General features: G+C 46.2%; 1 protein-coding gene across 3 annotated transcripts in view; it reads left to right on the forward strand.

Moving 5' to 3' along the window:
• Positions 1-16,233, forward strand: part of kpnb1 (karyopherin (importin) beta 1) — a 30,589-nt gene extending 14,356 nt beyond the window's left edge. For 2 of the 3 annotated variants that reach the window (XM_084130855.1, XM_084130853.1), the window contains exons 12-22: positions 1,450-1,580; positions 6,129-6,276; positions 6,769-6,840; positions 6,924-7,068; positions 9,219-9,301; positions 9,680-9,787; positions 12,821-12,964; positions 13,557-13,662; positions 13,743-13,857; positions 14,465-14,626; positions 15,060-16,233. In XM_084130855.1, the coding sequence (XP_083986981.1) occupies positions 1,450-1,580; positions 6,129-6,276; positions 6,769-6,840; positions 6,924-7,068; positions 9,219-9,301; positions 9,680-9,787; positions 12,821-12,964; positions 13,557-13,662; positions 13,743-13,857; positions 14,465-14,626; position 15,060 (1,215 nt within the window). In that variant the 3' untranslated portion in view covers positions 15,061-16,233. The remainder of the gene's footprint in view (positions 1-1,449; positions 1,581-6,128; positions 6,277-6,768; positions 6,841-6,923; positions 7,069-9,218; positions 9,302-9,679; positions 9,788-12,820; positions 12,965-13,556; positions 13,663-13,742; positions 13,858-14,464; positions 14,627-15,059) is intronic. The other variant, XM_084130854.1, reaches the window with a different exon arrangement.
• The last annotated feature ends 3,610 nt before the right edge of the window (positions 16,234-19,843 follow it).

A 19,843-nucleotide genomic window follows, 5' to 3' on the forward strand; every position in this document is an offset into this window, starting at 1 on the left:
CATTATTGTATTGCATATTGAATATTGCATTATTTAATGAGTTATCGCATATCTAATTTTTCTTCAATATCGTGCAGCCCTCTGCTATTATGAAACATTTGGCTGTTTATCTCTTTTGATGTGATAAAAACACTAAATAATAATTTTAACTATGTATTGGTATGTAATTTACGGTAGTGTAAGGTGCTGGAAAAAGCTTTAAAATGGACCTGGAAAGTGCTTGAAAAGTGCTTGAATTTGACCTTGGAAAAAGTGTACGAACCCTGTGGGGTGTTGGAATAACTGAAGCAGCTTTGCACTAGGGTGAAGGAACTTCCCAGTGAGTGGCTCAATATTGCGCATCATAATATGCAATATCATCGCCATTCATGCATTTATTGCTATACAAGTAAGGGTTACAATGCGGCCAGCAGGGACGAAGACGAGGACATAAGGAACCAATGAAACTGAAACTAAACGTGTGTTGAAACGGGAACTAAAGTGAGCAGAATGAGGGTTCACATTACAGATTATAACAGTTCCGATCCTGAAATCTGCCTGGACAAGAGACGAGAGGTTAACCCTAACCCTTTCTGCTGATGTCAGCACTGCTGGTCTCTGCGTGCTCTACACAGGCACAGTGCAGTTACAGTGTTACGCCACTAGGCAGCAACGGACTCTTTTAGTCATTAAAGTCAACTAACACATTCAAAAACGCTGATTCATTCAAAGATAGATGTAATGAAACAAGTTGTTAAAGTGCCACTTTACAAGGCTCAGCTGACTAGCAATGTGTCGTATGAGCAACACTGAAGCTAATGCTTTACTTCATAGAGATCAATGGCATTGATTCACTCTCTCAACCTCTCGCTCACATTCACTGTCTGTTTAGGCTTGTTAAGTGCAAATCCAGGGAGCCTCTGTACAAATCACCATAAACAGTCTTATTAACTTATTTAACTTTCAATACTCATGCACAACGTGTAAAACAAGAAGGGCATAGCCTTATGAAAAGCGGTTGCTAGTGTTCCTCTGCGGTGGGATTGTCAGTATCACGGTATTACAATACTGTGGTTATCGCGACTGCCTTACTTGGCACTGAATCTAACGCAACAAATGTTTAGACCAAACCTCTACTCATTTGCATAAATATTGGTGCAATATAAATGTTGCATTGTAAAGTGTGTGTGTGTGCATGTAACTGCATATGTAATTACGCTGTTGGCCGTGACTCTGTGTGAGTCCTAACTTAACCCTGAGCCCTGACCCCTGACCCCTGACCCCTGAGCCCTAACCCCGTCTGGATATCGCCTCTATAGCAGCAAAAGTCAGTCTGGTGAGAAATGTGCTAAATTTGTTCAGTCTACCTTTGAATCAAATGCTGTATTTTCTAAAGCGTGTGTGTAGTTGAAGACACCCAGTCTAGAGTGTGATCGGTGTGTTGGTGGAGCTGACAGATGCTGTTTTCAGGCCTTCTCTAGTTTGGCTGAAGCTGCGTATGAAGCCACGGACGCCGCCGAGGACCAGGAGGAGCCCAGCACTTACTGCCTGTCCTCGTCCTTCGAGCTCATCGTGCAGAAGCTGCTGGAGACCACAGACAGGTAAACATCAGCACACACCTGACAGAGGCGGCTCATTCACTTGTGCAAAATAAACTTCTTATGAACTCTTATTTTCTTTCAGTAAATGTTTAGGAAAAGGAAGCGCATAAGCTTCAGACACCATCTTGTACCTTGTTTCCTAAATAATACATGCTGCTGTAGGTCAGGTTAGGGTCAGTGTCACAGCTGTTAGGGTCACAGCTATTAGGGTCAGTGTCACTGCGGTTAGGGTCAGTGTCACTGCTGTTAGGGTCACAGCTGTTAGGGTCAGTGTCACTGCTGTTAGGGTCACTGCTGTTAGGGTCAGTGTCACAGCTGTTAGGGTCACTGCGGTTAGGGTCAGTGTCACTGCTGTTAGGGTCACTGCGGTTAGGGTCAGTGTCACTGCTGTTAGGGTCACAGCTGTTAGGGTCAGTGTCACTGCTGTTAGGGTCACTGCTGTTAGGGTCAGTGTCACTGCTGTTAGGGTCAGTGTCACTGCTGTTAGGGTCACAGCTGTTAGGGTCAGTGTCACTGCTGTTAGGGTCACTGCTGTTAGGGTCAGTGTCACAGCTGTTAGGGTCAGTGTCACTGCTGTTAGGGTCACAGCTGTTAGGGTCAGTGTCACTGCTGTTAGGGTCACTGCTGTTAGGGTCAGGTTAGGGTCAGTGTCACAGCTGTTAGGGTCAGTGTCACAGCTGTTAGGGTCACAGCTGTTAGGGTCAGTGTCACTGCTGTTAGGGTCACAGCTGTTAGGGTCAGTGTCACTGCTGTTAGGGTCACAGCTGTTAGGGTCAGTGTCACTGCTGTTAGGGTCAGGTTAGGGTCAGTGTCACAGCTGTTAGGGTCACAGCTGTTAGGGTCAGTGTCACAGCTGTTAGGGTCACAGCTGTTAGGGTCAGTGTCACAGCTGTTAGGGTCACAGCTGTTAGGGTCAGTGTCACTGCTGTTAGGGTCAGGTTAGGGTCAGTGTCACAGCTGTTAGGGTCACAGCTGTTAGGGTCAGTGTCACAGCTGTTAGGGTCAGGTTAGGGTCAGTGTCACAGCTGTTAGGGTCACAGCTGTTAGGGTCAGTGTCACTGCTGTTAGGGTCACAGCTGTTAGGGTCAGTGTCACAGCTGTTAGGGTCACAGCTGTTAGGGTCAGTGTCACTGCTGTTAGGGTCAGGTTAGGGTCAGTGTCACAGCTGTTAGGGTCACAGCTGTTAGGGTCAGTGTCACTGCTGTTAGGGTCACTGCTGTTAGGGTCAGTGTCACAGCTGTTAGGGTCAGTGTCACTGCTGTTAGGGTCACAGCTGTTAGGGTCAGTGTCACTGCTGTTAGGGTCACTGCTGTTAGGGTCAGGTTAGGGTCAGTGTCACAGCTGTTAGGGTCACAGCTGTTAGGGTCAGTGTCACAGCTGTTAGGGTCACAGCTGTTAGGGTCAGTGTCACTGCTGTTAGGGTCACAGCTGTTAGGGTCAGTGTCACTGCTGTTAGGGTCACAGCTGTTAGGGTCAGTGTCACTGCTGTTAGGGTCAGGTTAGGGTCAGTGTCACAGCTGTTAGGGTCACAGCTGTTAGGGTCAGTGTCACAGCTGTTAGGGTCACAGCTGTTAGGGTCAGTGTCACAGCTGTTAGGGTCACAGCTGTTAGGGTCAGTGTCACTGCTGTTAGGGTCAGGTTAGGGTCAGTGTCACAGCTGTTAGGGTCACAGCTGTTAGGGTCAGTGTCACAGCTGTTAGGGTCAGGTTAGGGTCAGTGTCACAGCTGTTAGGGTCACAGCTGTTAGGGTCAGTGTCACTGCTGTTAGGGTCAGGTTAGGGTCAGTGTCACAGCTGTTAGGGTCACAGCTGTTAGGGTCAGTGTCACTGCTGTTAGGGTCAGGTTAGGGTCAGTGTCACAGCTGTTAGGGTCAGGTTAGGGTCAGTGTCACTGCTGTTAGGGTCAGGGTCACAGCTGTTAGGGTCAGTGTCACAGCTGTTAGGGTCAGGGTCACTGCTGTTAGGGTCACAGCTAGGGCTGGGGCGGTTACCGCAATACCGCGGTCACATGATGCCTACCGCGGGTCTGAGCTCGTCACCGTCATCACCGCAAAAAAAAAAAAAAAAAAAAAAGCATTGGCCTGCACATGTGCGCACGTTGTGTCTAATTACATTGATTCTAATGACATGGATTGTGTCTAATGACATTGTGTCTTACATAAGTTTTGTTTAGAAAACCTTGAATCCATCAAAAGATGGAGCACATCCTACCTTTCGCAAGTTGGGGAGCGCAGTGTTCCATGACACATAACATTCCATTCGTATTGACTATTAGGCCTATATGCGAGAGTACCTATAGACATCCCAAGTCTCCCAGAAGTTCCGGGAGTCTCCCGCATATTAATAGCAGCTCCATGATGCCCGCAAATTAGTTAAAATCTCCCGGAATCTAGAGCGAGCGAGCAAGAGTGCGCATGCGAGACAGAGACTGTGTTCCAAACCGTGTAGCGCGCGCACGGCAGAGAGGGAGAGGGAGCGAGAGAGAGCATCCTGATTGGCCCGTTTCGGTAAGTCAACCAATCAGTTGTCAGTGTGGGTGGGCTTTTATCTCTTCTTCTCTGACTGCGCGCGCGCCTCCCCAAGTGGACGAGGCATTTTTTTTGCTTGACGCGCTCGCCGTATACTATTCTTTGAAACGACAGCGGGCGACTCGTCCTCTAAACCATCAGGAATCAGCAGTGAGAAGAAGTAATAAGGTACACTCGATTTAAAGCGGTTTACTGCTATACCGTGGGAATTTCTTGCTTTTCAACCACAGTAAGAAAAAATCCATACCATCCCAGCCCTAGTCACAGCTGTTAGGGTCAGTGTCACTGCTGTTAGGGTCAGGTTAGGGTCAGGTCAGGGTCACAGCTGTTAGGGTCAGGTTAGGGTCAGTGTCACTGCTGTTAGGGTCAGGTCAGGGTCACAGCTGTTAGGGTCAGGTTAGGGTCAGGTCAGGGTCACAGCTGTTAGGGTCAGGTTAGGGTCAGTGTCACTGCTGTTAGGGTCACAGCTGTTAGGGTCAGTGTCACTGCTGTTAGGCTCACAGCTATTAGGGTCAGATTAGGGTCAGGTCAGGGTCACAGCTGTTAGGCTCACAGCTATTAGGGTCAGGTTAGGGTCAGGTCAGGGTCACAGCTGTTAGGCTCACAGCTATTAGGGTCAGGTCAGGGTCACAGCTGTTAGGCTCACAGCTATTAGGGTCAGGTCAGGGTCACAGCTGTTAGGGTCAGGTTAGGGTCAGTGTCACTGCTGTTAGGGTCAGTGTCACTGCTGTTAGGCTCACAGCTATTAGGGTCAGGTCAGGGTCACAGCTGTTAGGGTCAGGTTAGGGTCAGTGTCACTGCTGTTAGGCTCACAGCTATTAGGGTCAGGTTAGGGTCAGGTCAGGGTCACAGCTGTTAGGGTCAGGTTAGGGTCAGTGTCACTGCTGTTAGGCTCACAGCTATTAGGGTCAGGTTAGGGTCAGGTCAGGGTCACAGCTGTTAGGGTCAGGTTAGGGTCAGTGTCACTGCTGTTAGGCTCACAGCTATTAGGGTTAGGTTAGGGTCACAGCTGTTAGGGTAGGGTTAGGGTCAGTGTCACTGCTGTTAGGGTCAGGTTAGGGTCAGTGTCACTGCTGTTAGGGTCACAGCTGTTAGGGTCAGTGTCACTGCTGTTAGGGTCAGGTTAGGGTCAGTGTCACTGCTGTTAGGGTCACAGCTGTTAGGGTCAGGTTAGGGTCAGTGTCACTGCTGTTAGGGTCACAGCTGTTAGGGTCAGGTTAGGGTCAGTGTCACTGCTGTTAGGGTCAGTGTCACTGCTGTTAGGGTCAGGTTAGGGTCAGTGTCACTGCTGTTAGGGTCAGGTTAGGGTCAGTGTCACTGCTGTTAGGGTCAGTGTCACTGCTGTTAGGGTCAGGTTAGGGTCAGTGTCACTGCTGTTAGGGTCACAGCTGTTAGGGTCACAGCTGTTAGGGTCAGTGTCACTGCTGTTAGGGTCAGGTTAGGGTCAGTGTCACTGCTGTTAGGGTCACAGCTGTTAGGGTCACAGCTGTTAGGGTCACAGCTGTTAGGGTCACAGCTGTTAGGGTCAGTGTCACTGCTGTTAGGGTCAGGTTAGGGTCACTGCTGTCCAGAACGGGTAAGGGTCGGGTTAGGGTCACTGCTGTCCAGAACGGGTAAGGGTCAGGTTAGGGTCACTGCTGTCCAGAACGGGTAAGGGTCGGGTTAGGGTCACTGCTGTCCAGAACACGTTCAGGACGTTTCAGTGCCATGTGTTCACATCCATCTTTAAATGCCTCCATTTGTGGTTTGAGAGATCTGATCAGCCCATTTCTCGCTGTATTTAGTGATGACCTCTTGTGATCCGATCAACAAAACCGGTGAATAATAATACCTGGTGTAAAAAGGGCCAGTAATGTTATTACTTGGTGTCATGATTTAAGATATTAGATAATATCATCTACATAAGGAATAGTCCACCAAAGTGTGGGTGAATATGATCTGAGCTCTTCTTCTGTGGTTATCCTCTTCTTCTGTGGTTATCCTCTTCTCTGAGGCTCAGCGTGTTGCCTCTCTGTGTGCAGGCCCGATGGGCATCAGAATAACCTGCGCAGTGCAGCGTACGAGGCCCTGATGGAGATCGTGAAGAACAGTGCGAAGGACTGTTACCCAGCGGTGCAGAAGACCACACTGGTCATCATGGAGCGACTGCAGCAGGTCCTGCAAATGGAGGTGAAGAGCCACTCGCTGCTCATGGGAATGATGTTGAGTAGGGCTGGGGAATCTAACATCACATGATTCAATTTGGTTTCCTTTCACAAGCTTGCAATCCTGTTCAGTTCTGATTCTCCTGACCCTGGACCCTGTCAGTGGCTACATTAATGTTAATTAACTGATCTGTATACAGATATTCAAATTACACAAGATATTAAACAAATATATTATTTTTAATAAATATAATATTTTATAATAACTGAGACAATTGTTTCTACTCCAAGTTCGTTATTTTTTTATAAATATGAACAAAACGGTGACTAATTTACTCAAACGGAACATTAATTATTGACGAAGAGTTTAAGTAAAGATGTATGTAATGTGCATATATTTACCAAAATGCTTCTGTAGTTATTACTCTAGCTAACTTTCAAGTTTATGGTCATTGAGTGGCTTTTCTGAGGTAAAGTGTTGAGCTGGTGTAACTGAATGCTTGTGTGTTTTGTCCAGTCTCACATCCAGAGCACGTCAGACAGGATCCAGTTCAATGACCTGCAGTCTCTCCTGTGCGCCACCCTGCAGGTCAGACCTCCGAACACCTGACCGTGAGTGTGTGTGTGTGTGTGTCTGATGTGTGTGTTCTCAGCTCTCTTGTCCTCCAACAGAACGTGCTGCGGAAGGTTCAGCACCAGGACGCGCTGCAGATCTCAGATGTGGTGATGGCGTCTCTACTGCGCATGTTCCAGAGCACGGCTGGTTCTGGAGGTGTTCAGGAGGACGCGCTCATGGCCGTCAGCACGCTAGTGGAAGGTGAGGCCTGCATGTCCCGGTGCTAGCACATGAGCTATACGCGCTGTTCATGCTAGTGGAAGGTGAGGCCTGCATGTCCCGGTGCTAGCACATGAGCTATACGCGCTGTTCATGCTAGTGGAAGGTGAGGCCTGCATGTCCCGGTGCTAGCACATGAGCTATACGCGCTGTTCATGCTAGTGGAAGGTGAGGCCTGCATGTCCCGGTGCTCGGGTCAGCTATCGGTTCTGGTTACTGCTGGAATTAAGGTGCATTACGCTGGAAACCATCACTAATGGCCACATGGTAAATACTGGCACACTTCTCTGGCGTTGTTTCCCCCGGGGGTCTTGATCAGAGCGGAGTGGAGCGGTGAGAATCTCAGCTCATCGCTCACGGAGCTGTTCACCCCTCCGCTCCCCCGCTCAAAGCTACATCAGGCCGCTCTGCTCATTTTCGCTCAGCGCTCAACGCAGTTTGCGTCGCGCTCCACTGAAATCACCCCCCGCTCGCTCCAAAAAAAGGAAAAAAAATCTACATGTATGTCACTTGTAGCGGTCCCCAACCTTTTTTGCGCCACAGATCGGTTTAATATCAGACAATATTTTCACGGACCGGCCTTTAAGGTGTGGCGGATAAATACAACAAAATAAAATGATACGAACGGCATAAAAACTGTGGTATTTTTTTAGCCTATAATAATAAACGTGAATCCAATGTTTAGGCCTACTAGCCACTTTATTAGCAGCGTCCTCTAACATCGCGCCTAAAAACAACTGAGAAAGTCTGAACACAATCAAAATGCCCCCAAAAGAAAAAAATCTCTGTTTTCGGTGCTGATGCGATGTAAGTGTGGCGCTGCTGCCAATAAAGCACCTAAAAGCTGTCACAACGAACCCGGCAAAATTAATGATTATGAATATGTAAAATATAGCAGGAGACATTTTAAATGTTTACTAATAAACCAGTTTTTTTATGTCTGTGTCGGCTGGAAAGATGCTGACTCGCGATCTTCGCAGTAGTGAACGCGTCAGAGAGAAATGCACATTTCATACGGATTACATAAGAGAGCAGTCTGTTTTCTGTCGTTTTGAATTGTTCTGTTTAAAAGTAGACATTTCAAGCTTTATATATATGTCTCAGGTCTGTGAGGCAAGTAGGCTATACGCTGAGTTTCGGTTCATTTATGAGACAAGCTCCAGTTTCGCCGGCGCCTTCGTGTCGTGATTATCTATTTTCTAATATATTCACTTCTAATTTATTAAATCCAGACAATTGGTTGATGAAACATTGATTAAAATTAAGATACAATTAATACAAAACGAAATTAAATTTAAAGACAGGCTTTGTGCTTTCTGCTTGAGGTCTCTGTGAAAGTTTTAAAGCAGTCTTTTAGTGCCGCTTTCAGAGCGCTCGCGTCCGTAACGGAGAACTGTCCCGTCCGTAACATTATTATTTTTTTTTTTTTTGGTGAAATACATTTCTAAATAAATGCGACTTGTAGTCCAGTGCGACTTAGGCTAGGCCTATATGTGTTTTTTCTTCTTCATGGTGCATTTTTTGACTGATGCGATTTATACTCCGGACCGACTTATTAATAGTAGGCTACACCTGTATGACTTCTCATTTTCCTTTTTGAAGTACTTTTTGAACTCCATTATTGAGCCGAGTTTTGACTGAAAATAGTCTACTGTTGATGACTGTGCAAGACAGATGGATTCAGGGTCAGGCTTGACTGAGCATGCTTCAGACTCGTGGTGTGAGCGGAGCGAAATTGGAGCGGGAAATAGGGCGACGCTCCGTCCTTTTGAAATTGCCGCTCTGCGCTCTGTCCAAGATCCGCCCGCTCCCGCTCCACTCCGCTCGCTCACATGCTCTGGTTTTGATCGGGTCTTCAGTGCAGTACAGCTGACAATCTTATCCTTTTCTTTTGGCTCTTTCTGTTCGTTTGAGCTGCATAACATTGCTTCTTATTTTGATCATGTTTGTGTGTGACACTTGACCCCTGCGAGAAGGTGATGTAGGATGTGATAAAATAAGTTAAAATCTGACTAGACTTATTAGAGAAGCCTTCAGGACTAAAATAAGCTTCACATGAAGTTCACACGCTTTAATCAGTGTCTCGTTACCGCTGTGAATGAATTAACTTTCCCCTTTTCCTTCCAATCCAGTTCTGGGCAGTGATTTCTTGAAATACATGGAAGCCTTCAAGCCGTTCCTGGTCATCGGGCTGAAGAATTACGCAGAATATCAGGTAAGGCTTGTGCCGAAGCGCCAGAGTTTGATGATTGTTCCTCTTGCTGCTTTGAGGATTTGCAGCTCAGGATTTTGAATCATCACAGAGAAAGCGAGTCTATTTCACCCGGCGTGTGCCGACCCTGCGGTCTCGTGGCCACGCTGGATATTGCGGGACTCTACAACTACAGGAGCTTCCAATGAGAGGCTCTTTAGTGGACGATCCACACAACCCAAACAATCTCCATTTTAAAATATAACCTTGAGCTTCATATTTAAACTGAAGTTTACACTGATTTATGGTATGGTAGGGTGTGTTAAAATTGCATGGCCAATGTAAAGTTCTTTGAAAAGAGTCCCACAGATGCGATGCATTGCTTGTGGTGTGTGTGTGCAGGTGTGTCTGGCTGCGGTGGGGCTGGTGTGTGATCTGTGTCGAGCGCTGATGGCCAATATTCTGCCTCACTGTGATGAAATGATGCAGCTACTGCTGGAAAACCTGGGTGTAAGTAATAGCCATTTCCTTAAAGACCTTTTGTGTGTGTGTGTGCGTGCATGTGCATGCTGCGTTTACAGTAGAGTAATGCTGCGTTTACAGTCGGGCAGTGCTGCGTTTACAGTAGAGTAATGCTGCGTTTACAGTCGGGCAGTGCTGCGTTTACAGTTGGGCAGTGCTGCGTTTACAGTAGAGTAATGCTGCGTTTACAGTCGGGCAATGCTGCGTTTACAGTCGGGCAATGCTGCGTTTACAGTAGAGTAATGCTGCGTTTACAGTCGGGCAATGCTGCGTTTACAGTAGAGTAATGCTGCGTTTACAGTCGGGCAATGCTGCGTTTACAGTCGGGCAGTGCTGCGTTTACAGTCGGGCAATGCTGCGTTTACAGTCGGGCAATGCTGCGTTTACAGTCGGGCAATGCTGCGTTTACAGTCGGGCAATGCTGCGTTTACAGTAGAGTAATGCTGCGTTTACAGTCGGGCAATGCTGCGTTTACAGTCGGGCAGTGCTGCGTTTACAGTCGGGCAGTGCTGCGTTTACAGTCGGGCAGTGCTGCGTTTACAGTCGGGCAATGCTGCGTTTACAGTAGAGCAGTGCTGCGTTTACAGTAGAGCAGTGCTGCGTTTACAGTAGAGTAATGCTGCATATACAGTCGGGCAGTGCTGCGTTTACAGTCGGGCAGTGCTGCGTTTACAGTAGAGTAATGCTGCGTTTACAGTAGGGCAGTGCTGCGTTTACAGTAGAGCAGTGCTGCGTTTACAGTAGAGCAGTGCTGCGTTTACAGTCGGTCAATGCTGCGTTTACAGTCGGGCAATGCTGCGTTTACAGTCGGGCAGTGCTGCGTTTACAGTAGAGTAATGCTGCGTTTACAGTCGGGCAATGCTGCGTTTACAGTCGGGCAGTGCTGCGTTTACAGTCGGGCAATGCTGCGTTTACAGTCGAGCAATGCTGCGTTTACAGTCGGGCAATGCTGCGTTTACAGTCGGGCAATGCTGCGTTTACAGTCGGGCAGTGCTGCGTTTACAGTCGGGCAGTGCTGCGTTTACAGTCGGGCAATGCTGCGTTTACAGTAGAGCAATGCTGCGTTTACAGTCGGGCAATGCTGCGTTTACAGTCGGGCAGTGCTGCGTTTACAGTCGGGCAATGCTGCGTTTACAGTAGAGTAATGCTGCGTTTACAGTCGGGCAATGCTGCGTTTACAGTCGGGCAGTGCTGCGTTTACAGTAGAGTAATGCTGCGTTTACAGTCGGGCAATGCTGCGTTTACAGTCGGGCAGTGCTGCGTTTACAGTAGAGTAATGCTGCGTTTACAGTCGGGCAATGCTGCGTTTACAGTCGGGCAATGCTGCGTTTACAGTAGAGCAGTGCTGCGTTTACAGTAGAGCAATGCTGCGTTTACAGTCGGGCAATGCTGCGTTTACAGTAGAGCAGTGCTGCGTTTACAGTAGAGTAATGCTGCGTTTACAGTCGGGCAGTGCTGCGTTTACAGTCGGGCAGTGCTGCGTTTACAGTCGGGCAATGCTGCGTTTACAGTAGAGTAATGCTGCGTTTACAGTCGGGCAGTGCTGCGTTTACAGTAGAGCAATGCTGCATTTACAGTCGGGCAGTGCTGGGTTTACAGTAGAGTAATGTTGCGTTTACAGTAGAGTAATGTTGCGTTTACAGTCAGGCAATGCTGCGTTTACAGTCGGGCAATGCTGCGTTTACAGTAGAGTAATGCTGCGTTTACAGTCGGGCAGTGCTGCGTTTACAGTCGGGCAGTGCTGCGTTTACAGTAGGGCAATTTTGCGTTTACAGTCGGGCAATGCTGCGTTTACAGTCGGGCAATGCTGCGTTTACAGTCGGGCAGTGCTGCGTTTACAGTAGAGCAATGCTGCGTTTACAGTCGAGTAATGCGTTTACAGTCGGGCAGTGCTGCGTTTACAGTAGAGCAATGCTGCGTTTACAGTAGAGCAATGCTGCGTTTACAGTAGAGCAATGCTGCGTTTACAGTCGGGCAATGCTGCGTTTACAGTCGGGCAGTGCTGCGTTTACAGTAGAGCAATGCTGCGTTTACAGTCGAGTAATGCGTTTACAGTCGGGCAGTGCTGCGCTTACAGTAGGGCAATTTTGCGTTTACAGTCGGGCAGTGCTGCGTTTACAGTAGAGCAATGCTGCGTTTACAGTAGAGCAATGCTGCGTTTACAGTAGAGCAATGCTGCGTTTACAGTCGGGCAGTGCTGCGTTTACAGTAGAGCAATGCTGCGTTTACAGTCGAGTAATGCGTTTACAGTAGAGCAATGCTGCGTTTACAGTAGAGCAATGCTGCGTTTACAGTAGAGCAATGCTGCGTTTACAGTCGAGTAATGCGTTTACAGTCGGGCAATGCTGCGTTTACAGTCGGGCAATGCTGCGTTTACAGTAGGGCAATGCTGCGTTTACAGTCGGGCAATGCTGCGTTTACAGTCGGGCAATGCTGCGTTTACAGTCGGGCAATGCTGCGTTTACAGTCGGGCAGTGCTGCGTTTACAGTCGGGCAATGCTGCGTTTACAGTAGAGTAATGCTGCGTTTACAGTCGGGCAGTGCTGCGTTTACAGTAGGGCAATTTTGCGTTTACAGTCGGGCAGTGCTGCGTTTACAGTAGGGCAATTTTGCGTTTACAGTCGGGCAATGCTGCGTTTACAGTCGGGCAATGCTGCGTTTACAGTCGAGTAATGCGTTTACAGTCGGGCAGTGCTGCGTTTACAGTCGAGTAATGCTGCGTTTACAGTCGGGCAGTGCTGCGTTTACAGTAGAGTAATGCTGCGTTTACAGTCGGGCAATGCTGCGTTTACAGTCGGGCAGTGCTGCGTTTACAGTAGAGCAGTGCTGCGTTTAAGGTCGGGCAGTGCTGCGTTTACAGTCGAGTAATGCTGCGTTTACAGTCGGGCAGTGCTGCGTTTACAGTCGAGTAATGCTGCGTTTACAGTCGGGCAATGCTGCGTTTATAGTAGAGTAATGCTGCGTTTACAGTCGGGCAGTGCTGCGTTTACAGTCGAGTAATGTTGTAACGTGTGTTTGCAGAACGAGAATGTGCACAGGTCTGTGAAACCCCAGATCCTGTCTGTCTTTGGTGATATTGCTCTTGCCATTGGAGGGGAATTCAAGAAGTACCTGGACATTGTGCTGGACACACTGCAGCAGGCCTCGCAGGCACAGGTGGACAAGGTAACCCCACACACACACACATGCACTCCCCAAAACACTACCTCTGTATTAGTATTAATATTACTATTCTCTGCTCTCTTCCCAACGCCTGGTGCTTCCCCTCAGCACAAGTTTCGTTTTAAAGCACAGTATTCCAACTTTGTGAATATTCTTAGCGAATCCTCAATGACATGAGTCTGATTTTGAAACTCTGGGTTAGGGACGCTGATGTTACTCGCGCTGACTGACAGAGCCGAAGCGTGTGCACAAAGACGCCTCAGACGTCAATAGGTGTGTGTGGGAATAGATTATTTCGTACTAACTGTTCCAGGTAAGGGTTGTGGAGCTCATTCCAGAAGTGATGGGAGTCTGGGCTTCCACATCAGTGTCCTCATGCACACGTGTAAAACAGCTGGCCATACGTGGGTTATAGTGCATTTAAAAGGGTTGTTGTTTTGCTTCAGAGGACATTAATTCATCCTCCGGGGTCGTCATCAATGCCTGAAATGAAGTTGGCCTTTTCCTGAACTGCTTCCTCTCTTTTCTTCGTTCAAACTGGAAGCTAAACCAGGCTAACTGGGAGATTAACTAGTTGCTGCTTATGTTGTTTCAGACAGACTATGATATGGTGGACTATTTGAATGAGCTGAGAGAAGGCTGTCTGGAAGCTTACACTGGGATCATCCAGGGCTTGAAAGGAGACCAGGAGAATGTACACCGTAAGTTTACCTTGATATCCATCTCGTAACTGTGAAGATGAGAGCATGTATAAACCCTGTGTTTCCCTCAATCTGTGCAGCCGATGTAATGCTGGTACAGCCTCGTGTCGAGTTTATCTTGTCTTTCATTCAACACATTGCTGAGGATGAAGACCGTTCTGACGGGGTCGTTGCCAACGCTGTCGGCCTCATAGGGTAAGAGCTGAGACGGGCCAGTGCTTCAGGCTCTCACTGGATGTTGTTACTGACCAATATAACCTTGTGTTCTGATTAAGTGCAGTTTAACAGTTCTCAATTCCAGAGAATAAAATAGAAGTAATAAAATAAGAACAGAAACAGATGACAAGCCAGTGTTTTCCCATTCATCATCTAGACTCTTGAGTGGTTGTGGTAGGTCTAACAGTAGTACTGAGATAAGAGATTGTCCCGTCAGCGGTCCTGAGTGTCTCACGCTGACCGTGTTGTCGAGCCCTGGACCGTTTACTAAAACAATACTAGGTTTAGTCTGTAAATTGGCCAGTTTTTTCTTCATTATTATAGTCTTCAACCTTTTGGGCTCATATGGTTCAGAGCTCCAGCAGGAGGATCTGTGGGTGTGCTCTGCGTTTATGGAGAGGTTGTAGTGTAGATTAGCCCTTTTCTGCTCTCGCGAGTCATTGGGTTTAGAAGGACACTGCCGTTTTCTTTTTTGGGTTATTCTTATTAATCTTGTAGTTTATTGGTCTAGCATTTTGTTTATTGGTCTAGCATGTTTCTTCTGTTGCTCTAGCATGCAAGTTGACTTTTCTTCCCCCTCCTAAAGTGACCTGTGTACAACTTTTGGGAAAGACGTGATGAAGCTGGTAGAGGTTCGACCTCAGATCAACGACCTGCTGACTGAAGGCCGGAGGTCCAAGATCACCAAGACCAAGACTTTAGCCACATGGGCCACGAAGGAGCTGCGCAAGCTGAAGAGCCAAGCTTGGTATGTGTCTACGCCTCACTCATCAGACCTGTGTTTCTGCAGGGCTTCATTCGCATGTACACACATGAAGGCGTCTGGTTTTATGACTGCTGAGCAAGTCTTCAGGCCTGTTCACACCAACATGAATGTTTGGCACGAAATGTCCGTCCGATTTATGTTTAGACCAGTGCTGAAAAACCCATCAGATGTGCTGAATGAAAAAGCAGTTTCATTCTCTAGCAGAATGTGGAAATACAGCAGAATGTGTTTGCTCATCAGGCCTGGACTGGTCATAAATATTAGATGCATAAAAATGTGCCATGTACGTGTTTGTCTTACATTTGTGTTTTTCCATAGTTTAAGGTCCTCAAAGTCCCTAGTCTGCCACTTAATGGCCAGTTTTACTCCATTACTTTAGATTTCTTCTCAGCCATTGTTTTCTTGTTGTTTTCAGATTACTGGCTGTGGAAATTCTACCAAGAATAATGGAAATCAAACCCACTGAGGTTTCTTCTGTCTTTTACACATAGAAGTCGAAGCAGAAGTGACGTGTGCGCTGAGATGAGTGTCTGAGAATGTGAGCGAGTGAGAACGAGTGCGAGAGACATCACACCACCTTCAGAGTGCAACTCCAGCAGTTGCCAGCAGAAACTCAGTGGCCCACGACCTTCACCTCTTCATGTGCAGAACGTGTCTCTGACCCCACAAAAAATTATTAAAAATGATCTACATTCTGTACACACTTGTGTTTGAAAAGCTAGTGCATCATATTAGTACAGACTTGCCAGCTAAAGAAAGGACAGTTTTGTTGATCTGCAGAGTTCATCTTTGAGGTGTTGCGACTGCAGATTGTTCCCTATCACACAATTCATTTGTCAGAAGATGTGAACGAGAAGGAAATGCTGCTGCTGGAGTTTATAATGGCGTGACTGGAGTGTGAGTGTGTGAATGAACGGAGGGGAAGCTGTTTCCACATCCCCTCTTACTATTTCAACCAATAATAAATAAACATGATAAATATCTTGTTTGCAAATTCCGTGAGATGCACTTATGTAAACCTAGGAGAGCGGCAGTAGTCAGGGACGGGCAGCACTCGGGTGAACTGGCGCTGAGCTTCGTCATGCTTTTCTGAAAGTCAAATGCTGCAGTATAAATTTTTCCCCTTTCCCTTTTTTTTTTTTTTTTTTTACTAAATAAAAATAAATGGTTCTCTTATTAGTATGGATGGTGCAGAGATGCAGAGCTTTCATCTGTCCTAGGAAGGGAAGACTTTCGCCACTCGAGGGGGAAGTTCTAGCGGAGCGCTCCGTGTTCGAAGGGTTCAGGAATTACACACATCCTACTTTATTCTCCATTTGTTTTGCAGGAAATTGAGTGCCAAATCCTTGCGGATACCAATGGACTTGAGCTTAATATGTTAACATGTAGAAGATGCAAAATAAACATGTCAACAATGTCACAAATTTATTTGCATTGATATGCTTTGGTTGTAATTTTTTTATTTGTTTCTTGCGGCACTTAATTGGAGTCATTCACCGAGCTTTTAAAAAGAGACAATGGACAGAATTAGACATTTGTATGAGGTTATATTTTTCCATTGATATGAAAATAAAGTTAAATTAAACCTTTCTGTTTGTACTTCTGATAAATTTCCTTGTAATGCAGAGTCATAATTCCCATCAAGGCAGTCCAGTTTTACAGAATCTTCACTGGATCCAATGGCACTGACACCTTTAATGTGTTGAAGAAATGGCCTTCGGACACGACTGTGGGTTATCCTGCTGATGTCTTTTCCACATGTATGTGGGTCATGTTGATGTTCAACATTGTTCTGAAATGTGCTTCATTAAGTTTTATAGACTTAACTAATGAGGGTGTAATGGGAAGCTTTCCAGAAACTAGCAGATGCTGCAAGAGCTGTTAGCAAACTCAACTCAAGAATCTGTCTTTACTGGAAACATTGTGGTTCATAAAGTCAAGTGTGATTTAAGGTGTTCTATCAAGGGTTAAGAGTAAAGGCCAACAGATTTTGCATGACTGGTGTTAAATAAAAGAGCCTGATTTGAAACACTGGTGCAGTGTAATTGTTGATGGATGTCACGTAAACTCTTAAGCCACCTTGTGTGCATTTATCAGTCGTTTTAAACCGAATAAATGAGCCACTTCAAAGTTTGGTGCTTCATGCTGATGCTTTCCTGCATGGTTTTCTTTTTTCTTTATTGCCTGCTAGATGTGTCCATATGAGATATGTGGGGAACCGTGGTCTTGGTGTGCACCATTATTACCTTAAAGGGGAACTATTATGCACCTTTTTACAAAATGTAATGCAAGTCTCAGGTGTCCCCAGAATGTGTCTGTGAAGTTTCAGCTCAAAATACCCCACAGATTATTTATTATACCATGTTGTAAATACCAATTTTGCAAGAAAACATTCTGTTTTCGTGCATGTATCTTTAAATGCAAATGAGCTGAAGAAGAAGGCGGAGCTTGTACAGATCGTGCCTCCTCGGACACTGCCAAAAACTAACAAAGCATCTTTGGTTTTGATTATCATCTCTATCGAGGACATTGCAGTTCTTCATCATCGTGAAAGTTTATTATCTGCATGCGTTTTAAAGCCATATCAGTGTAAACTTCTGAAATATGGTTTTCTGAGCGCACACACCCGAAGCACGTGCACATAGAGCTGGCTGAGTATTAAACTAAGTTCTCCTTTTCACGTCTTATTGCGCTTAAACTGAGTGTCAAATACACACAAAGTTCACATAAAAGCCGTCGGTCATGGCTATGAATGTAAACAGCAAGTAAAGAAATAAATTAGACCTGTTTATTAAAGTGAAAGGAGTGAATATACAGTAAGACTGCTAAATATGCTTATATGAATCAAACAACAAAAGAAAAACTGAAAATCACTCACTGCTCTTGATTGAATAACTTGGTAGCTTTAATAAGAATACATCTCTTACTTGAATGCTGCTGTTAAATGCTCTGGTGTTAAAACGGCTCTGAAACACTGCTTATGATTTGGGGATTAAAAAAGGAGTGGGTGGGTTTTTACCATTATAGGGTGGTTGTTTACACACTGCCGGCAAATTTATGTTCAAACACCATGTAAAAGTGAAATTTGCATAATAGGTTCCCTTTAATGAGGGAAAAGATTTTTAAAATGTAAGGCCCGTTGATGGGTTATTTTACATTTATGTTTATTCATTTAGCAGACGCTTTTATCCAAAGCGACTTACAAATGAGAGCAATAGAAGCAGTTTAACTAACAATAGGACAACAATATGCAAGTACTATGACCCTTCCCAGTTTAACGCAGTACATGTACTTTTTTTTTTTTAGGGTTAGGTTAGTTTTTTTAAAAGATAGATATAGAATAGAAGATAAAGTGTTAGTATTAATGGATCAAGTGTTGCCGAAAAAGATGCGTCTTCAGCCATTTCTTGAGAATGTCCACGGACTCAGCCGCTCTGGTTGAGTTAGATCATTCCTCCAGCAGGGATCAGTCCAGGTGAAGGTCAGAGAAAGAGATTTAGTGCCTCTTTGAGATGATGCACCACAAGACGGCGTTCACTTGCAGAGCGCTGGGTTCTGGATGGCACGTAAGTCTGGAGTAATGAGTTTAGGTAAAAGGGAGCAGAGCCAGTGGTTGTTCTCTAGACAAACGACAGTGACTTGAATTTGATGCGAGCGGCTGTTGGCAACCAGTGCAGTTCAGTGAGGAGAGGAGTGACGTGTGCTCTCTTTGGCTCGTTAAAGACCACTCTAGCTGCAGCATCTGGATCAGTTGCAGAGGATTGACAGTGAAGCTGGAAGACCAGCCAGGAGAGCATTACAATAGTCCAGTCTGGATAGAACAAGTGCTTGGACAAGGAGTTGTGTAGCTCTGATAGGAAGGGTCTGATCCTCCTGATGTTGTCCAAGGCAAATCTGCAGGACCGGGCAGTTCTAGAAATGTGGTCTGTGAAGTTCAATTGATCATCAATCACAACTCCAAGGTTCCTGGCTGACCTTGATGGAGTTATGGATGATGAAACTAGCTGAATGGAGAAGTTGTGGTGTAGTGTTGGGTTGGCCGGGGCCACAAGTAGCTCTGTCTTCGCAAGGTATAGTTGAAGGTGGTGGTCCTTCATCCAGTCAGAAATGTCTGTCAGGCTGAGATGCGAGCAGCAACGGTTGGATCATCAGGCTGGAATGAGAGGTTGAGTTGTGTGTCATCAGCGTAGCAGTGATGGGAAAAGCCATGTTTCTGAATCACAGATCCTAGTGATGTCATGTAGATGGAAAAGAGAAGCGGTCCCAGCACTGAGCCCTGAGGCACACCAGTAGCTAGATGATAACAGTGATGGGATAAACCATGTTTCTGAATCACAGATCCTAGTGATGTCATGTAGATGGAGAAGAGAAGCGGTCCCAGCACTGAACCCTGAGGCACTCCAGTAACTAGATGATAACAGTGATGGGAAAAGCCATGTTTTTGAATCACAGATCCTAGTGATGTCATGTAGATGGAAAAGAGAAGCGGTCCCAGCACTGAGCCCTGAGGCACTCCAGTAACTAGATGATAACAGTGATGGGAAAAGCCATGTTTCTGAATCACAGATCCTAGTGATGTCATGTAGATGGAAAAGAGAAGTGGTCCCAGCACTGAACCCTGAGGCACTCCAGTAACTAGATGATAACAGTGATGGGATAAACCATGTTTCTGAATCACAGATCCTAGTGATGTCATGTAGATGGAGAAGAGAAGCGGTTCCAGCACTGAGCCCTGAGGCACTCCAGTAGCTGGATGATAACAGTGATGGGATAAACCATGTTTCTGAATCACAGATCCTAGTGATGTCATGTAGATGGAGAAGAGAAGTGGTCCCAGCACTGAACCCTGAGGCACACCAGTAACTAGATGATAACAGTGATGGGAAAAGCCATGTTTTTGAGTGACAGATCCTAGTGATGTCATGTAGATGGAGAAGAGAAGTGGTCCCAGCACTGAACCCTGAGGCACACCAGTAACTAGATGATAACAGTGATGGGATAAACCATGTTTCTGAATCACAGATCCTAGTGATGTCATGTAGATGAAGAAGAGAAGCGGTCCCAGCACTGAGCCCTGAGGCACTCCAGTAGCTGGATGATAACAGTGATGGGATAAACCATGTTTCTGAATCACAGATCCTAGTGATGTCATGTAGATGGAGAAGAGAAGCGGTTCCAGCACTGAGCCCTGAGGCACTC

The sequence above is a fragment of the Abramis brama genome (assembly GCF_963993115.1).
Source record: "Abramis brama genome assembly, chromosome: 12".
Lineage (NCBI taxonomy): Eukaryota > Metazoa > Chordata > Actinopteri > Cypriniformes > Leuciscidae > Abramis > Abramis brama.